This window comes from Lemur catta, chromosome 14 (genome assembly GCF_020740605.2).
Source record: "Lemur catta isolate mLemCat1 chromosome 14, mLemCat1.pri, whole genome shotgun sequence".
Lineage (NCBI taxonomy): Eukaryota > Metazoa > Chordata > Mammalia > Primates > Lemuridae > Lemur > Lemur catta.
In genome coordinates, this window is record NC_059141.1 from 49,801,650 (window position 1) to 49,821,121 (window position 19,472).

General features: G+C 39.5%; 1 protein-coding gene across 1 annotated transcript in view; it reads right to left on the bottom strand.

The window, feature by feature from the left end:
• MCU (mitochondrial calcium uniporter) overlaps positions 1-9,918 on the bottom strand; it is a 177,502-nt gene extending 167,584 nt beyond the window's left edge. The window contains exon 1 of the mRNA XM_045569190.1: positions 9,749-9,918. Coding sequence (XP_045425146.1) covers positions 9,749-9,895 — 147 coding nt within the window. The 5' untranslated portion in view covers positions 9,896-9,918. The remainder of the gene's footprint in view (positions 1-9,748) is intronic.
• Positions 9,919-19,472: the final 9,554 nt, after the last annotated feature.

Consider the following 19,472-nt stretch of genomic DNA (forward strand, 5'->3'; position numbering starts at 1 on the left):
GCTTGAGTTCAGGAGTTTGAGACCAGCCTGAGCAAGATCAAGCCCCGTCTCTACTAAAAAGAGAAAAATTAGCCAGGCATCATGTTGCTGCGCCTGTAGTCCCAGCTACTCTGGAGTCTGAGGCAAGAGGATCACTTGAGCCCAGGAGTTTGAGGTTATAATGAGCAAAGATGACACCACTGCACTCTACCCAGGGCAACAGAGCAAGACTCTGTATTAAAAAAGAAAAAAAAAGAAATTCAAAGAAAATTGTTTAAAAGTATTCCTCTAATTAATGAGTACAACGTTAAGAGCTACTACACAAAGCTTTGAAAGAGCATAATACATGGAATATACTTTTTCAACAAAGATTTGCTTATTATGCTGTGTGTACCTTTTCATACTGCTATGTAAATCTTTCAAATTCTATGAGGAAAGGGAGGGGAGGCAGGCACATGAGAATAAGGTGGGCATCTGATTTGATATACAAATTTTAAAATCCCTTAAAAATAATTAAAGCAGGTCAGCACATTTTAAAATACAAAATTAGAGGCATAGAAAAGACAAAGAAGCATATTTAACAGATTATAAAAAGGAACACTCAAACGAAGGTCAAGAAATAAAGTTTCAGTGCCTGAGTAATAAAGTCTGACAGACGAACTGAATTGCCTTTCCACTGGTACTAGCTAAGTGATAGCCCACATCCAATCACCAGGTTCTATCAATTCTACTTCCTAAATCTCTCTCCCCTCTATTCCCTTTTCTCCATCCCCAATGTTACTGTCCTAGTTCAGGCAGCTTTTGCTTGGTCCATTGAGATGCCCCTTACTGATGAAATCTGTACCTCTCTGGTCCCAACCTCTCACCCAGTCTTCACACTGCTGCCAGAGTGACCTACCTAAAAGCACAAACCTGCTCATCTGATTCTTCTACCTGAAATTCTTCAGAGGCTCTCCTATTGACAACTCCTATTGACAAGCAATATTTTTCAAACTGTGGCTTAAGTTGTAAAATCAGTTTAGGTGGGTACCAATCAGTATTTCTTTAACAAAACAGAACAGAAACTACATATGCCTCATACATAGTAAAAATATTTTTTCATGAAACTTTTCTTTAGTTTTATGGGTGCACAACATGCACATATAACTGGGTTGTGATATAAAATATAGTTCTACTGTGAGAAAACACACACACACACACACACACACACACACCACTGACCTACAGAATAAAATTTCAACTTCTTCACAAGTCCCTTCACAGACCAATCCTTCACTTATAGCAGGCTCTGGAACCAAATTGTCTGGGTTTATATGCCAGGTGTGCCATTTGCTAGCTGTGTGACTGTGGGCAAGTCATATACCATGTGTCACTTGGCAGCTGTGACCCAGGCAAATCACTTAACCAACTGAGGTAACCAATTTTACTATCTGTAAAATGAGGATAATAACAGTGCCTACATCACACTGTATCACAAGAATTAAGTGAGATAATCTATGTAAAGTGCTTGACACATGGTATACATGAAAAATATTAAATCTCATTGGTATTACTACTACTATCCAGCCTAATCTCCAGTTATTCTTGCCCATGCTCTGGTTGTAACAAACCACTGGCTGCTTGTCAGATACATCTTGCTCCCTCATCCTGTTATGTCAGATCTTGGTGCTGCCTGGAAGGACCATCGTACTTTTCTAGTCCCCGACACATTATATTTCCACATGTTCCATCTCAAGCAAGACCTCCTCTGTGAAACCTTCCCCAGCTCTCACAGGTAGGTCTAAGTGCCCCCACTGAACCTTGATTAGGAAAAAAAAAAGGGCAGTCAATTACAGTCTGTTTGTACCATGTCTCCTGGCCAGGCCATAACCTCTTTTAGGAACACACCACAAAGGCATCTCTCTCCCCAAAGCCCAGCACAGTGCTTCACAAAAAGTAGGAATTCCATAGACATTCGACTCCAGGTTATTTAACCTTTCTAAATCTCCATTTTCCATCTGTACAATGGGATTAAGTATTTTGCCTAAAGGAGAATTTTATAAAAGCAACTGGTATAGAAGCAGCACTCAATTATCAGGTTTACTGCATGGGACACTTTAGAAACCCAAACTAAATTACCAAGATCCCCAGAAGGCAAATACCTTAGGCTCCTACCAGCTAATACCTGGAGGAGAGCTTGGGGAAAGAAATTTAAGAAATGCAGTCAGTAGGAATGATGGTGAGATCTCTTGGAAGAAAACTGCATGCTTGAGAAGGAACATGGCTAAAGGAGAAGATGAAAATGAAGTAGGATCCACACTGACACTCAATACAGTAGTTTCAATTCTAGCCAGACCTAGAATTAAATCCAAAACATCTGTCTTGTCCATACTTGCAACCCTAGAACTAAAACAGTTTATGACACTTAGGAAGAAGTGAGACTGTCTCACCCTCAATTTCTTCATCTATAAAACTGGGATAATAATAACTCTCATAGGGTTAAGGTGAAAATTAAATGAGATAACAATGCCCTCAGATCTTAAGTGCTTTCTTCTATATCTATTCTTCTATTTATAAAGATCAGGCAGTTCAAGCTAACCTATTTACTCTCTTATTATTTGACAAATTATCAGTTACATTAACTTTCTCTGAACTAAAGTTTAAAGTAGACATTAATACAGTACTCAAACATCCTGTAACATCAGTTACTATAGATAAGTAAGATGTACAAGGTAGGCCTGTCTGAAAAGGCAAAAAAGAAGTTTAAAGGATCTTGTTACCTATAAGGCAGTACAGTTCAGGACTGCACATTTCTAACTGTCCTCTGGACAGTCTCATACACCTAATGGGCTCCTCAGCAATTTTCTGGTGATTATTACAAATACTTTCCAAACAATAAAATGAATAATAAATTGCAAGAAAAACTATGTAAAAACTGAAAACTTTAGTAACAAAGCATGAAAGAAAAGTAAATACCAATTCCTCTAGATTAATAAATATTATTAATGTCATTAAAGAACTTTTGGAAAAGGCTCTTCTTTTTAAGAGTGATGTCAAAATGCAATGTCATATTACCCAATTATTCTAGAACTGCATTAGAAAAAGTTCAGCTTTAGGATCCTATTAGACCCAGCTGGTGATGTAATTTGCTAAGTTATATTTTTATCAATGTAAACAATTCAAGCCTGTGTGCAGTGTATGGGCCAATAATTCACTAAACTTATTAAAAGTAATTTGCTTGAAGTCAATTTTCATTTTTACGCAGGCTATCTCACTGAAAGCATTTAACAAAATGCAATGAAATAAATAAATGGTTTCCTTTTTTGTGTTGAAACTAGAGGACAGGTTTTTCAGCAGGTGTTGTCAAGCTTGATCTAAGTCAAATAGTAATCATTCGAGACTGAATTTAAGTACTTACTTTAAGAATTTGACCCAAATTCACTTTTTAAAACCAATCTCAGCTTAACAGTTTTTTTAAATGAAACACAGAATTGTGTAATTTAGTAGGAAAAGAACAGAATGGTAAAAATCAGATGATGTGTGATCCATTTTCAGCTTTGTAATAACTTGCTGGGCCACTGAGGAAAAAGCCATTTCACCATTCTTAGACTCTTATTTCCTCAATATTAGGTATTATTGAGCTCTAAATTCTAGGATTTCTAAAGTACACATCTTCCACAATGACATCTTAGTTTTCCTAATAACGTATTATTCTAGTAAGTTTAAAAATGACTAGAATGGCATTAATCAGTCAAATAAAGAATAAAGGATTCACAGCCAGGGCAACATAGTCAGACCCCGTCTTCACAAAAAAAATTTTTTTTAATTAGCTGGGCATGGTGGTGCACACCTGTAGTGCCAGCTACCTGGGAGGCTGAGGCAGGCAGATCACTCAAGCCCAGCAGTCGAGGCTGCAGTGAGCTATAATTGCGCCACTGCACTCCAGCCTGAGTGATAGAGTGAGACCTTGTCTCAAAAAACAAAACAAACAAACAAAAAAAACACATAAGAATAAAGGACTGAAAGGCTGAGACCCTATACTGAAGGCAATCTTGACCTTAATCACAGAAAAACAAATAGCAATTTTTAAGAAAACCTGTAGGGACACAAAGCTTAAATGTTAGAACAAATAAAAACAACATCCCAGCAGCTGACAATGTGGAATAAAAATAAAATCCTAACCCCCACTCCCCAAGTGAACAGACCCCTGTTGGCCAAGGAGACCCCAGAAAAACTTTAAAAACTAAGTTTCCCAGCCATGATGAGATGGGAGGTTGGTCACACCTCAATATACCCACTTCCTCACTAACCATCACCAGATTTTTTTTTTTGCTTAGAGTTAAATAGAAAAGAGCCCTGTAAAACAAAGAATGGAAGAGTTCCCTGCTAACTTCAACCAACTGTCTAATGCTGAGGCTGGACTCAATTTCGACAGGATAACACATTCCTTCCTGATAACTGACCACTGACCACAGTCTGGCTATGACCGTTTACAGAGGATGTGCACAAAACACCTTTGTTTCACCTTTTGACATACAGAACCTAATTTTAATGCATTTTAATGTTAAGTCTCCACCCCAAAGTAAACATGGGACATATGTAACATATGTTTGCTTACCACATATGCAATGTGACCCTTCTTCATGAATATTCATAGCTCCTCCTATAACCCATTAAATATGTATATTTAGTCAAACCATTTAGCATAAAACTCCTGTCCCACCCTTGCTCCAGTGAAGTGCCTGTTTTCTGTCTCAGCCAGAGGCTCCTCTTATGACCCTGCAGGTTGCAACCCAGCATAAGAAATAAAGTTCTCCTTTCCAAATTTATAGATCTCATAATTTTAACTTGACAATAGCAAATCATTTTTGTTTTAGGGCTGCCTCATGTTTGAAGTTGAAATCAAGGAGTGGTCATGGTCTTCTGCAATAGCACTTTATTCGCATCATTATCTGAAGGATTTGCTACCAACTTGTCTTTTACTTACACCACTCTTGATGCTGAGTTCCATGAAGCATAAAAGAGAGACCCTTGGGACTTAGAAAAGTTCAATAATCAGAATTTCAATAAATCCAAGTCACTCATTCAAATATTTTATGAGTTTCAAAATAAGCAAAATTTTAAGATAAATAAAAGAATGGTTATTTCCTTAAAAAACAAGAGAAGTCTGTTCTAAACATATTTATTCAGAACCCTCAAAATCTTAATGTTTGGCCAGGCTCAGTGGCTTATATCCTAGCTCAGTGCTATAATCCTAGCACTCCAGGAGGCCAAGGCGGGAGGATTGCTTGAGTTCAGGAGTTTGAGACCTGTCAGAGCAAGAGCAAGACCCCGTCTCTACTAAAAATAGAAAAATTAGCAGGGCATCATGGCATATACCTATAGTCCCAGCTACTCAGAAGCCCGAGGCAAGAGGATCACTTGAGCACAGGAGTTTGAGGTTGCAGTGAGCTACGATGATGCCACTGCACTCTATGCAGGGTGACAGAGCAAGACTGTCTCAAAAAAAAAAAAAAAACTTAATATTATAGCACAATAAAAAAAAATTTGGAATCTGATTCAAACATGTATTTATAATAATCTGGGTAGTTGTCATACTTTTGCTGGCTATGGACAGAAAGCTAGTGACCACTGCAGAGCTAATCCAATGGTATCAACTCTTTCCATCAACCCACCATAATGAAGTGTAATATACAACCAAAGATAACACTGGCAATATCAAGCTTAAAGCAATTACCCAAATGTGCCTACCTAAGCAATAAGCTATTAAGCAAGTCAAACCTGGGGTACAGAGGATGGGAAGAGTAGAAAAAGAGCATAACTTTTCCCTGGCAACCAGAAAAAAAGGGTGCATAGCCAATTAATGATTGTCCCAGTATCACCTATATACCTAGCACTGTGCTGGAGTCTATGAGAGAAACAAATGTAATAAAATACACATCTTTGCCTTTTTGTCCCCAGTAAGACAACATGCCCACAAATGAAATATTTAGAGCAGTGGTCCCCAACCTTTTTGGCACCAGGGACCAGTTTCATGGAAGACAATTTTTCCACGGAGGTAGCAAGAAGGCAGAGCTCAGTCAATGATGTGAGCAATGGGGAGTGGCTGTAAATACAGATGAAGCTTCGCTACCTTGTCTGCTCACCTAAGTTTCATGGAAGACCATTTTTCCACAGACAGGGGCTTGGGGGCAGAACTCTGCATGTTGGTCCCTAACAGGCCAAGAGTTGGAGACTGTAGATTTAGAGAACAAGTGTGTGTCAATTCAATCTGTGTCCTGAAGATAATAAATCGTCTCAGAATTCAGAGGGCAGAACAGAACAACAGAAAGAGATTAAGAGCCAGGAATTACACAAATTAAGATTCAGACTAAGAATTCTTGAATCCACCTCCATTTAAAGGAATTTCATGTCAGGTATAGCAGAGGTGGTGAAAAAAATCAAAAGGAAAAAAAAAGGAATTTCAATCTGAGGTCTGCTGGTAACCACAAACATAACCTAACAAGTCACTTTCCTCGGTTTCTGTTAGGTTGGTTTCCTCGTCTGTAAAGATGTTAGATTCAAAAGGAGTTGTAGGTCAATCTCTAACCTGAAATGCACCTTAGAGGTTAGAGGAGTGACTGGGAGTGATTAAGGCTGAAATTCAGCTACAAAAACTGCATAAAAGCTTAATATGGATGTACGGAACATTTGGGGACAGTACAGAGAGTGGCTTAAGTACAATGGAGTAGTATTTGTGCTGGAGTGAATCTGGCAAAGTAAGATTGGGCCAGATCATGAGGAACTCAGAGAATTAGGACTTGCCTCTGTGGCAGGCAATGTAACCTCTGTTAAAACTTTCAGGTTAGGCTGAAACAGTATCATTGCCAAAGAACTGTAATGTGTAAAGTAGAGAGAGACAGCCACAAACTATCACAGTACAATGACAGACTTAAGTAAAAGATGCAGTAATTCAGCTGACCACTAGAAAATGCCAACAGTCAGGCTGTCATAATCAGAGATGAGACAGTTTGATTTAGCAATGGAATTACACAACTCACAATGAAAGGCAGTTCCCCTTCAAAGAATCATCCTTAAAAATAGCAGCCGCCTTCACTAACAGAAAGGCATGCAACAAACATTTTACATCAGCTTTGGTTACAGTCACAAGCTGGAGAGAAGGAAAAAACTACACTAGATAGTGCTGAAAATACTCAATAAGCCCCTGCACCTTTACTCCTATTCATTCAGCTGAATGACGTTTTAACAGGGCAGGGGGGATTTGTAACCTCACAACTGCATTTACTAATAGCTGAACTACTACTGTATTGCTTTAGACTCATTCTCCAAACTTGGAAAAGATGGATTTCTCAAGCAAAATATTAAGCAGTAATGTAATTGGTTATGCACCCCTGGCTCTAATTTACCATACCTACTACAACAGAACAAAAGTGGCACAAGCTGGACTTGTGATCCCATCCAATGCAGACTGCCATCTGCTGCACATACACAGGATGTCTCCTATGCAAGATTCAACCTTAGTGTCTCTCAGGGACCTTTATAAGAACACTATTCTTTCTGGCAAATTGTTTGTTCCAATATTCACCTAATACATGTGCCTCAAATCAACATCTCCTTAAAGGAGAATCCCTATTCATGGAGTTTTAAAAAGCCAATACTTCTCTAAGAGACAAAAGTAAATTTTATAAGGAACAGTTGCACTTCACAATAAAAATAACACAATAAGAGGGTCAGAATATCTGAGGTGGATGGGTATCCTAAAATTGTTAGGTATTACCTGCGTAACTCTGGCCAAGTCTCTCCCCTTTCTGGGCCTCAATACTTTTCACATTGAATGTCTTGCGAGGAATCACAGAATATCAGATGGAGAGAGCTGACATGATGGCTTTAGAGCAATCACAGAAAAATAAAAAATCTGTTTACATATTTTATATAATCATGTTCAACCTTTTTCAAGATCTTACAATTCTAAATTTATTTAGAAGTCACCATTCCATGAAAACACTTCTGCCCTTCAGAAATAACACTTCACTTTAATTGTGCTTTCAGTTACAAATTCAGCACATCACTTTTATCCACCCTAGAATAGCACAGAGAACACTTTCATGAAGTATTCCCACAAGGAGGACACTCACAGCCTGACAAATTTGCATAGTGGAAAGTATACATGGCACAAATAAAAATGCTAAATGAATACCACACCCAAACAGTCTTAAAAACAAACTGTGCAAAGTCACAAGATGTCTTATCAAAATACAGAGTTAAAGACAACTTGGGATGTCCTTAAATAGTTTGGGGGAAAGGGGAATGCAATCAGATTTTTCAGCGGCCTTATGTTTTTAAGAGAACAAAACACATAACTGGAGGCTACGAATAATGCAAATTAAATTGAACTGTGGAAAAGCACGGCTCTAGCCCAAAAGCTTCAGCAAAGCAATATGCCAGCATGCCAAACATGAAGAAGTACAATTTTCTCACAAGAATGAGGATAGCTTTCATATCTATGGCTAATAATAACAATACTATCTTGCATTTGCAGAGCATTCGTTCTTTTCATAGCTCTTACAGAAACAATTTTATGCTGTCATTGGTCTTGGAGTATCCTCTCTAATAGCTGCCGTTCAGTTTCCTCTTCAAAGCTGTATGATCTGAACAAGGCAGGTGATGTGTCTGTTGAGGGCTGAAAGTACTAGTTTCTCCTATCAGGCTGTCTGCAGTGATCCTCTTATTACCACACTGTATAACTCAGCCACAGGAAATTAAAGCTACACTCTTTCTCTCAGAGTTGGCCAAAGACCCACACGTGGGATACAGGTCTAGGAAGTCTAAGGAACGGGGAAACTCCTGACTTGTCAGGTCAAGAACTCCATGTCAAGTTGATCTCTTGTGATTGAAAAAAAGCTCTCTCACTCACACTCACACACACACCCAAGGCTGTTCAAATAGAAACCCCCCTTCATTGCCAGCCAATGAAACTCAGCAATAACTGGTTAACACAATCACCAAATCTCTGCCTCTGTGAACAACTTGTCATATTCCCTTCTCTTGTGCCTGCTGCCCACCATTCCTCCTTCAGGCACGCGCGAACAAGCTTATAAACCAACCCGGGAAAGAAACCACTGAAAGGACCTTTAAGGACCCGAGGGATGGAGCTTGCCTCCTGAAGCAATGCAGCATCCACCTCGAGGGACACGGTCACACACAACGCAGGAAGTCACAGAGAGGAATAAAGTTTGATTTCCCTTCTTGCCTGTTCCCAGGGGACCGAGAGAAAACGAGGAAGCGACCCGCTGGGGTCTTGGGTTGCTCTGCGGGGACAGTTCCCAGCAGCATGGCACTGCCACTCTCCTGACACATACAAGGCAGCCGCGGCAACTCAAGACACCCCAACCCGCCTGAAGGAGGAAGAAAAGGGGACAACTTGCACCGGGCTCAGTTCGGAAGCATTGGGGGAGAGCTGTTAAAAGCAAGAAGGAGGGAGGAACCGAGATTAGGGGCGGGTCAGGGAGAGGTTCAAGTCCCGTCCCTTCCCCGCCCTGGTGTCCCCGGTCCTGCGGGAACAACCCCGCCGTCGCCCCTCCTCCTCCTCTCGGTTTCCTCCCGCCCGCCCTTCCTTCCTGGTCGCCGCCGCAGGCGCCTGAAGGACACGGCCGCTCCCCGGTGCCTGGCAACCTCGGGAGCGGCCGGGAGTTGAGGTAACTCGCCCGCTGCCCGGGCGGCCTGCCCGCCGGCAGCTCCACACGCCAGCGCCGCCCCGCCCTCCCCGGAGCCGCCAGGCGCGCTAGCTCACCGTCCGGTGGTGCTGCTGCTGCCGGTGGCGGCTGACGCCCAGTCCGGGGAAGCAGCCGACAGTCAGCGCTCCACAGCCGCCGGCGCCCCCGCCGCTGCCCCGGGAAGAGAGGAGCAGCAGCAGCGATCTACCTGCGGCGGCCGCCATCTCTCAACTGGAAACGGCGCCGACCCAGGCAGCGCAGCGGACGGCCGGGGCGGAGCTGAGACCCGCCACTCACCGACGCCGGACCAACTGCCGCCCTTGACTGAGTTGATGAGGCGGAGCTTCCTGCCAGGCCCAATCGACAGGCGGGAGAACCACATTTGAGGCTGCCTGTCACTTCCAGAGTTACCTATTATGGGACGTAGTCAATTACGGGCAAATTCTAGGGAACCGGTAATTGGCGCCCGAGCCCCTCAAAATAGCAGCAATAGAGATGGCATGTTCGATTCAGCTAATCTTCACCAAAGTTAGAACTATGATAAGAGTAACTAAGGAAATAGTTGTGCAAAGCTTTGTTCTAAGTTTAGTTCTGAGTGTTCTAAGTTGGCAAAATAGGCACCAGATTAATAACCCTTAACTAGGTATGCTGCAACTCTCAACGACACTCCCAGAGTTATCATTCATAACTGATAGTATTTGGGTATGCTGAAACTAACCCTACATCATGGAGTGATTTAATGACTGTGATGTGTAGCATAACATAGGAGGGGTAGAATGATTACAATATCAAAGTCCCAGAATGAGTACATGCCATTGGAGTGAATTAACAGACCTGTACACATTTCAAATACTCAATTCATTTTTACATCACCTTTATACTGATATTCTTACAGTCTCCAGAAGGAGCACACGCTATTTTCACATATATGACCTTGTGTGCATTTATTAAACTACAGAAAAAAGGGGATAATATAATAAAAATCATGTCAAAGCTATTTTAGTGAAGTTTCATCATTCTGCTAAAATAGCCATTAGTATATACTTTGGAATAACTCTTAATCACTTTATCTTAAAAAAACAATTCTTTCTACAAGAAACAAGCTCACAATGGGGGCTCATTAAATACTGCTTATGAAAGGAGATTTGGGGTTCCTGTATTTCCTTAAAAGAGGATTTCCTTGCTATCTGTTCATTATTATGAGCTGATAAATTCTCACAACTCTTTTTAAAATCTGGAGCAGAAAAACAGTTTGGAAAGCAAATACAAGTATTATTCTAAATTTTGGAAAAACATCTTCTGTAGTGTAGCCTTGGGTGATAAGTTTTTTTAAAAACCTACAAAAATACAGAGAAAATTTTATCACTTGTTCTAATATTATTCTTTAAAGTTTGACTGAAATGGTACTTTCTTGTCCAAGAATAGCTAAATAATGAAGTGGAAGTTTTTTGGTTTATCCTTATGCCCTACCTACCCCAAAACAGTGAGATGATTGGCTTCTCCAGGTAAGAAATATGCCACTTGCCCAAAAAGCTTTATTGTCCAAGAAGTGGAACCCGAGAGCTCAGGAATGAGGCCCCACTCAACAGCTGCACACTGTAATCCCCCTAGCTGGAAATCCAAGACATTCCTGGAGCAACTTCACTTACAATCATTTTCCACTCATCTATATTTATCCCAGCTGCATTTTATGTATTTACTCATGCCGTGCCATTTTCCCTTCTCTCTCACCCCTTCATGCCTTCTTACTAAGATCACCATGGATTTTAGTTTTGTTTTTATTTTCTGTGCCTTTGCCAAGTCTGGCTATGAATCAGGATTGTTCCTTCCATCTCAACACTTTACACTTTGAGAAATTTTACTGGAATTGCCTTTCCCCTATTTTTCCAAGTATGTAGATATGCATCCTGCCGCACTGAGATTTAATCCAATGCATTTGCAAACGAACCACAGTAAATAGTTTTTCTTTTAAGTGCATAAACCTGAAACTGGAGGGACTATCAAAAGCTTTCTTCCTACCTATTTGCCAAAATGTGTCATCTTTTAACTGCTAAGATGAAACTACTGATCCACCAGAGGTAAGATGTGTAGGATCGACTGATTAAACTGGGTTCTAATAATTTAGGGCTAGCAATTAATCTAAGCAAATGTCAATTATCTCCGCACAGAGAAAACCTTGTCCGTAGCTGCAAATCACATAATTCATAGGAGCTGGTTGGCCAAGCCCCATGAGGAGAAAGTGTACACAGCTCAACAGAAAGTCATCCTCATACCTAAAAAAATAAATAAATAATTATATCTATATGTATATATAGAAAGGGAATTAACATTCATTGAATACTTGCCATGTGCCAGAGACTGTGCTGATCACTCTAGAGATACTACATGTATAAAGGATGGTAAAGCAACCACAGAAAAACTTGAAAAAGATTGCAACTCTTATGAGTAAGAAGTTGAAGAAAACCTCAGTGGCTTTCAATAGGGAATTGCTTAAATAAATTAGACACTAACCTTATGACAGAATATTACTCAACCATCAAAAAATTAAATTATTCAGCCAGGTGCAGTGGCTCAGGGCCCATAATCCCAGAACTTTGGGCAGGAGGATCACTTGAGGCCAGCAGTTCAAGACCAGCATGGGTCCATCTCTACAAAAATGAGACCCCATCTCTATAAAAGTTTTAAAAATCAGCCAGGCATGGTGGTACATGCCTTCAGTTCCAGCTACTTGGCAGGCTAAAGCAGGAGAATCACTTGAACCCAGGAGTTTGAGGCTGCAGTGAGCTATGATCAGGCCGCTGCATTCCAGACTAGGCAACAAAGTCTCTCTAATAAGTAAATAAAAATAAATAAATAAAATGATTCTATCTATACTTTTTAAAAGTAATACAGATAATACAGTATAGATGATCCTTCTAAAAGTAGTTTATATGTATATAATTTAGATAGATAGAAATTTCTGGAAAAATAAACAAGAAAATGTTTTACCTCTGGGAAGTTTTAAGGGGTAGCTATCCTTTTGAATGGTTTATATTGTTCGTGACTACATATTATTTTATAATTACAAAAACGTGGCCACTAAAACCTACATTGTTGCAGAATTATTTTCCGTGCCAATGCTTAAAAACAGGTTGATCTTTTTTTAAGCTAAAACTAATCAGAACAGGTTTCCTGGAGCATGAAACTTTAACTAGGTTCCTTGCTAAAATGTACACTGACATCAGCTCCTAAGTATGACTCAAGTCAGTGGAGTATTTGCCTAAATATTCCAGAATAGCTAGGGTGGGTGATACACACAGTTTATTGACATGAGCAAGAAAGCATGAAAGGAATCTGCTCAAAGGTCTAGGGGCTGTGTTCCACAGTTCATTGATAATGTGAATTATTATGCAAATGAAAGCAGCAGTTCTTAAACATCAGGTAAAAGTATGTGAAGAGGGAGGCCAAAAGGAAAAATTTAGTTTGCAAATATCCCGAACCACACAGCCTGGACCTGTTTCCTGGCTATTTTTGCTTCACTCTTTTTCCAGATGTCATTATTCCCATTTCTCTATACCTACCCATCTGCGGTTATCTCTCCATCACTACCACTCTTTTTCTCATGAATTCCTAGTTTCTGTGATCTTTTCTGTCCCTTTTCTGTCAGCTTATATGACTCATAAATATTTCTAGTCAGTGTAGAAGGGCTCAACTACTCTTAAGCCCGTATCTTTTCCTATCCATATCTATTCTCACTTGATATGCACACACATACTTTTTTCCTTCCTCATTTTTATTTCTCTTTTCTTTCTCCAACATGCCCATTTCCCCTACTCTAATATTGACTGCAACCCCACTCTAAGTCAGAGATATATTTACATACTCCCTATAAAAATTTTTGTGCAGCAGGAGGCTCATGTCCTAGTCTCCAAAGGATGACTGACTCCACATTCATTTTATAACTTAGTGATACTATAATCTAACATCAATCTGCAAGGTTTTTTTTCTGTCAGGAGCAGAACACCAGGAAAACAGAGTTGACAAAGGCAGAGCTTGTTCAAACAGGATTGTCTTTGTTCATGTTTCTCAGGATCTATCCTTTTTGTGTTAGTTTGGCTTGTGGCCTCCTGTAGCCTTTGTATTTACCAGAGTCTTGGATCTAGGAAGTCTTTTGTCTCTATCTGAAGTAATTCAAAGGAGCAGCACATGAATTTTACAGTCTAATAAGCCACACCTCCTAAATGGATAGGAAACCAGCTCATCCATTCTAGAGTATTCAAAAGTGCCAAAAGATCATACGAACTTTCCAACAGGGCTGAACTACAACAAAATCCCAAACTGGTAAAGTGGCTCCCCTTTCTCAGCAGTCTTCTCCTGAGATATGTAATCTCCATACTCTGACTGTGCCCTGAAACTTCCAACCTCCAATTCTTTGTTCCTACCGTCCCTCTCTTCTTTTTGAACACCAGCTCTGCTTCCTCTGAGGGTAAATGTCCAGGTAAAATTAAACTCTCCCTCTTACATGCTTTCATAATCCGTTGTTTGATTTTCTATCATAGTATCTGGATCCTGGATCTGAGCTGATCTGACTGTGAGGTCTGGCACATGCCTTCATTATCAGGCCTATCTAATTAGGCTATTTTGGCTGGCTGGTCCACAGTCCGCTTCTCTCACCATTCCGTGAGTATTTTGTATCAAAATCATTTATGTTACTATCTTTTTCCTACAGAGCTCTTTCAGGTTAGAGTTGCCAATCTGGCAAATTAATTGAAACTAACTCTAGATGATGTCAATTACTCCTTAGATTGCCTCTTTTATGCAAGATTTACATTTATAGCAGCTTCCAGTGCTGATATCTAAAAGAATTTCACAAAATACGGCAAGTCTAAAAAAATTAATTTGGTGTGAGATAGTCCCTTAAAAGTCTTCAAAGATTCACCAAATACCTAGCCATATTAGTCTGCCTACTTCAAGGTCAGATACATCTTTATATTATGCTTCGCTCTGCCCGAATTTCAGCTCCTATAAAACTAATTAACTGTCAAAATGTTATGTTCATTCTCAATTTTGATGGAATGTATATAGTCTTCATCAATACTTATTTACACATGAACACACAGAGTCTAGGTGGCTGTGGGTTGCAGTTGGTAGGAGGCAGGGGGTGGAGGAAACCGTGGGCGGGAGGTTGGTCATTGCCAGTTAACAACAGGTGTGAATGCTGCTCTTTAAATTTAGCCATTGCACTTGGCATCTTGTCTCTCAGACGTCACTTATGGCAACTGCTGCTGATTTGGAAAGGATCAAGGAAAGGATGACAGAAAGGGTCACATTTATTAAAAGGCAAAGAGAAAAAAGTTTTGTTCTCTTTTATTTAATAAACCTAGCTTAAGATATGAAAAACATGAGACTTGGAAAGTGTAAAGGCAACTTAAAAGAATGAAAGGGGGAAGAAAATTATTCAAAAAGATAATAATTAACAACAAATTATTCTTAATTAGGCACTTTAAAAGCCATTCCAGCTGCCAAAGTTGGGAGCAAAATCATCTCAAATTTGGGTGAAAGTTCAAAAAATAATTACTATTAATTCAGAATCGGGATAAGAGTAGGGGACTAGACCTAGATTAGCATTCATTCAGCCATTCAGTCAGTCAAGAAAAATATATTGAACAGTAGCTGCCAGGCAATCTATGCTAGGAGAAATTTTCTAAAATTTGCATTCCCTATTTCTTTTTCTAAAATAGACATTTAACCATCCTAACCTTAATCTTGAAATAGAATTGATTCTTCCCATAACTTTGCAGTCCAACATTTATATATCACTTAAAAGAATGAAAGATCCCTGAGTAATCTCAGAGCATTAACATAACAAATTTAAAACATAACTATCAATGTAGTAATCACCCCAGCCAACAACATTACTAAGGATATATGAAGAAATTCTAGTTTTTTGCTGTCAATGTATCGTAGGATACAATTCTATTTAAACAGTTTTGAACTATTTCACTGCCTAGGGTATAAACTAAATTTCAGTCTCAGAGAATTAGAAGACGTTGTATTATTTTCTTCTTGTCTTACTTTGCTAAGATGTATATAGTAGGTTGAAACGGCCTTTTGAGTTATCCAGCATCAGGGGGAATAGCTCAACTAATTGGCTGTTAAAATTTAAGCAGGGTTTATAGCATCTATAAACACTACTACTTTAAGGTCCTGAAGCAATTAGGCCTATTATCTATTTAATCAAAACACATTGTTTATTGTCAGGAAGAGAAAATTTTCACATAATACCACTAGATTATTAACCCAAGGCAGCAGGAGAAAGGATCCTAACTCAGAATTCTAAGTTAATTTGGAAATATCATTGTTATTAATATTTCCCATAATATACAACTAACTTAAGAGGATTTGAGAAAGATTGTAAAGATTTAAGTTTCTTTTGAAATTGGTCTTTGCTGCTTTCTTATGAATTTTGTGTTTTAGGGGGCAAAAAAATAGAAACATAGACAAATAACTTCTTGTTTGCCAACATAGGTCCATTAATAGTCCTGGGACATGAATGCATCTTGTTGAATCAAATTTTACATATAGGCTAGAAAGCAGACCAATTTTGAAAAGTGAAACCCTAGTTAGTCATTTCTGGAATGTACCTTTTAGGATGGAATTCTCAATCTTTGTTCCATCTTGGCAGACAAACTTTTTTTTTTTTTTTTTTTTTTGAGACAGCGTCTCGCTTTGTTGGCCGGGCTAGAGTGAGTGCCGTGGCGTCAGCCTAGCTCACAGCAACCTCAGACTCCTGGGCTCAAGTGATCCTCCCGCTTAAGCCCCCCAAGTAGCTGGGAGTACAGGCGCGAGCCACCACGCCTGGCTAATTTTTTGTTTCTATTTTTAGTTGACTAGCTAATTTTGTTCTATTTTTAGTAGAGACGGGGTCTCGCTCTTGCTCAGGCTGGTCTTGAACTCCTGACCTCAAGCAATCCTCCTGCCTCAGCCTCCCAGAGTGCTAGGATTACAGGCGTGAGCCACCACACCCGGCCGGCAGATAAACTTTTAACACATGCTCATCACAATAGTTCACTCAAAGCATCTGAATAAATGATGGACCTTGGCTTTCCACACAATTCCAAGTGTGTTAGCTGTAACTACATTGTGCCCAAACATCTCCCTATTAAAAGGATCTGAAATATTTCTTAAATTTAATAAAAGAATTCTCCTGCAACTACAGTAATGGTTATCCCTGAGTTCCAAGAAATTCATTCATTATTTAAACAAGTAATGTGACTTGCTTGAGTTACTGCAGCTAACAAAAGCTCTGGTCTGACAGAGCTTACCATCTAATAAAAGATAACGAAGCAGGAGAGCATTGTAAGAGGGCATCTAACCCAGATTTGAGGGTCTGGGAAGGCATCTCCCAGGAAGCAGTATTTGGTGAGATCTGAAAAATTATTAATAGTAGGAGCAAATGCCAGAGAGAGAATTATAAGATGTGATATCAGAGAGGCAACAAGAGCAGGTTAAGAGGATCTTATAAACCAAATTAAGAAATTTGGATTTTACCCAAAGGACAAAGGAAAATCTTGAAGGGTTTTACAAATGGGAGAGATTAGATTGGAGACTGGATAGACTGAGGCAGGGAAACAAATTAGGGGATCTAGGCAAGAAATGCCTGTGGTAGCGGTTATAGTACTGGCCATGGGAAAGGAAAGAATAGACTAATTTGAAAGATATTGCATATAAGTTGAATCAAAAGGTATTGATGATTATATTGTACAATATGTTGACTGTAATTAACAACAATATTCTTGAAAAATGCCAAGAAAGTAGTGCATGTTATAAAAAGTTATTGGTGATTGATAGGATATGGTGGAGGGGGCGTGGATGAAGGAAAGTAAGATATTAAGAAAGAGTTCTAGGAGTCTTGCTTGGGCAACTGGGTAGATACTAATGCCATATACTGTGAAAGAAAACACAGAAAATATTTGTTGAGGGAGGAGAATGAGTTCAGTTTCGAAACATTATATGTCAGGTGCTTTGAGGCATCCAAGTAAAAATATTCATTATACAGGTATTTGAGGCTAAGGCTCTGAAGGACATCTGGGCTATAGAAACATATGTGGGACTCATTAGCATATAGATAGTTGATAATTGAAGCCATAGGAGTGGATGACACTACCCAGGATGAGTATACAGAAGAAAAGAAGACCTAAGAAATTAATTAATGTAAATGTACTTTATGTAAAATATGTCCTTAATAAATATTTGATTTAGGTAAATGAATGAATGAATGAATAAAAACATGAATCTTAATAAAATCTAGAAAGCATTTTTAACACTTGCACAAGACTTTTTCAGGTAATGATATTCACTGCCCTCAGATAGTTTGTAGGTATAGATTGTTCAGTTTTCTGAATGTTCTGGGTTCCTGAAGAACTTTTAAAATCTATCTGAAAGATTCTGATTTTACTAAAATGACACTATGTATAAAGTTCCCAACCTAACTTCTAGTACTTCAGAAAGAAGCAAGCAGACATACCTGGCCCAGTTCCTTGTGCATAATTAATGCTCAATAAATAGGTACTTGGGAGGCTGAGGTAGAAGGATTGCTTGAGCCTTGGAGTTTGAGACCAGCCTGGGCAACACAGACTCTGTCTCTAAAAACAAAAACCAACAAACAAATAAATAGACATGTGCTTAAAGAGATTTGTGGAATGAATGAATAAATGCATGAATAAAATACATATTCCCCTCTTCTCACAGTAGGGAAAATTACAGGGCCTCCATTACCCTATTCTTGTTTGTTGAGGTACTACAACAAGAACAACATAGTAATTCAGTCCCTTGGGCCATTTAATCAAAAGAAGTATATTCTGAACTAGTAAGGCTGCTTGGGCATTGTAAGGTTTTTTGGATTGGCCGGCGCCAGAGAGAGAAAGACGAGCAGAGTTGTAAGGGATAAGTAAAGAGGCTTTATTGGGGCACTCCTGGGTGAGGGTAACGAGTCCCAAGAGAGGGACCTGGGTGAGATTTTTGGGTCCCGGGAGAGAGAGAGAGAGACCCGAAAAGTCGCATCGCCCAGAAGTCTGAGTGGGTTTATATATGTTTTTAGGGCTGGGTGTAGGGGTTTCTTTGTCGGGAAGATTTATGGTGGGGAGAGCAAGGAATTGTCCCTTGCAGTTTTAGGGCAGGTATTGAGAAATAGGAGGGGCCGGTGGTATGTGTGGACTCTAGGAACCGAGACTCTTATCAGGGTAACCATCCAGGTGTGGTTGTCCTTTAACTTAGCTGGGCCTTGAAGGCATTGTCCTTGGCAGGTCTCGTGGGCTTCTTCTTTTTCCATTAGGGAGGGGAGGGGTGCTTGCCACCAGCCTTACAGGCATATTGACAGATATCGCCAAGAACTCATATCCACATATACGAAGAACTTTTACAAATCAATAAGAAAAAGGCAGCAACCCAATAGAAAAATGGGTGAAAGACCTGAACTCATACTTCACAAAAGAGGTTATCCAAACAACCACTAAACATGGAGAAAGGTGCTTCATTACCCATCAAAAAAATAAAAATTAAAAATCACAATGCAATAGCACTTCAAGCCCACCAGAATTGTCACAATAAAAAAGATGAAAAATGCCAAGTATTGGCAAGAATATGTTGCCAGTGGGAATATAAATTGGTACAACCACTGTATCAGTTACAGTACAGTACAGTCAGGGGGCAGAAATCACACTGAGTATTTGAACAGAGATGATTTTATATAAAGAATTGTTAATAAGGGCCCCCTCTGTAAGTTTCTAAGTTTTAATAATTCCAAGTTTGTCCATTTCTTTT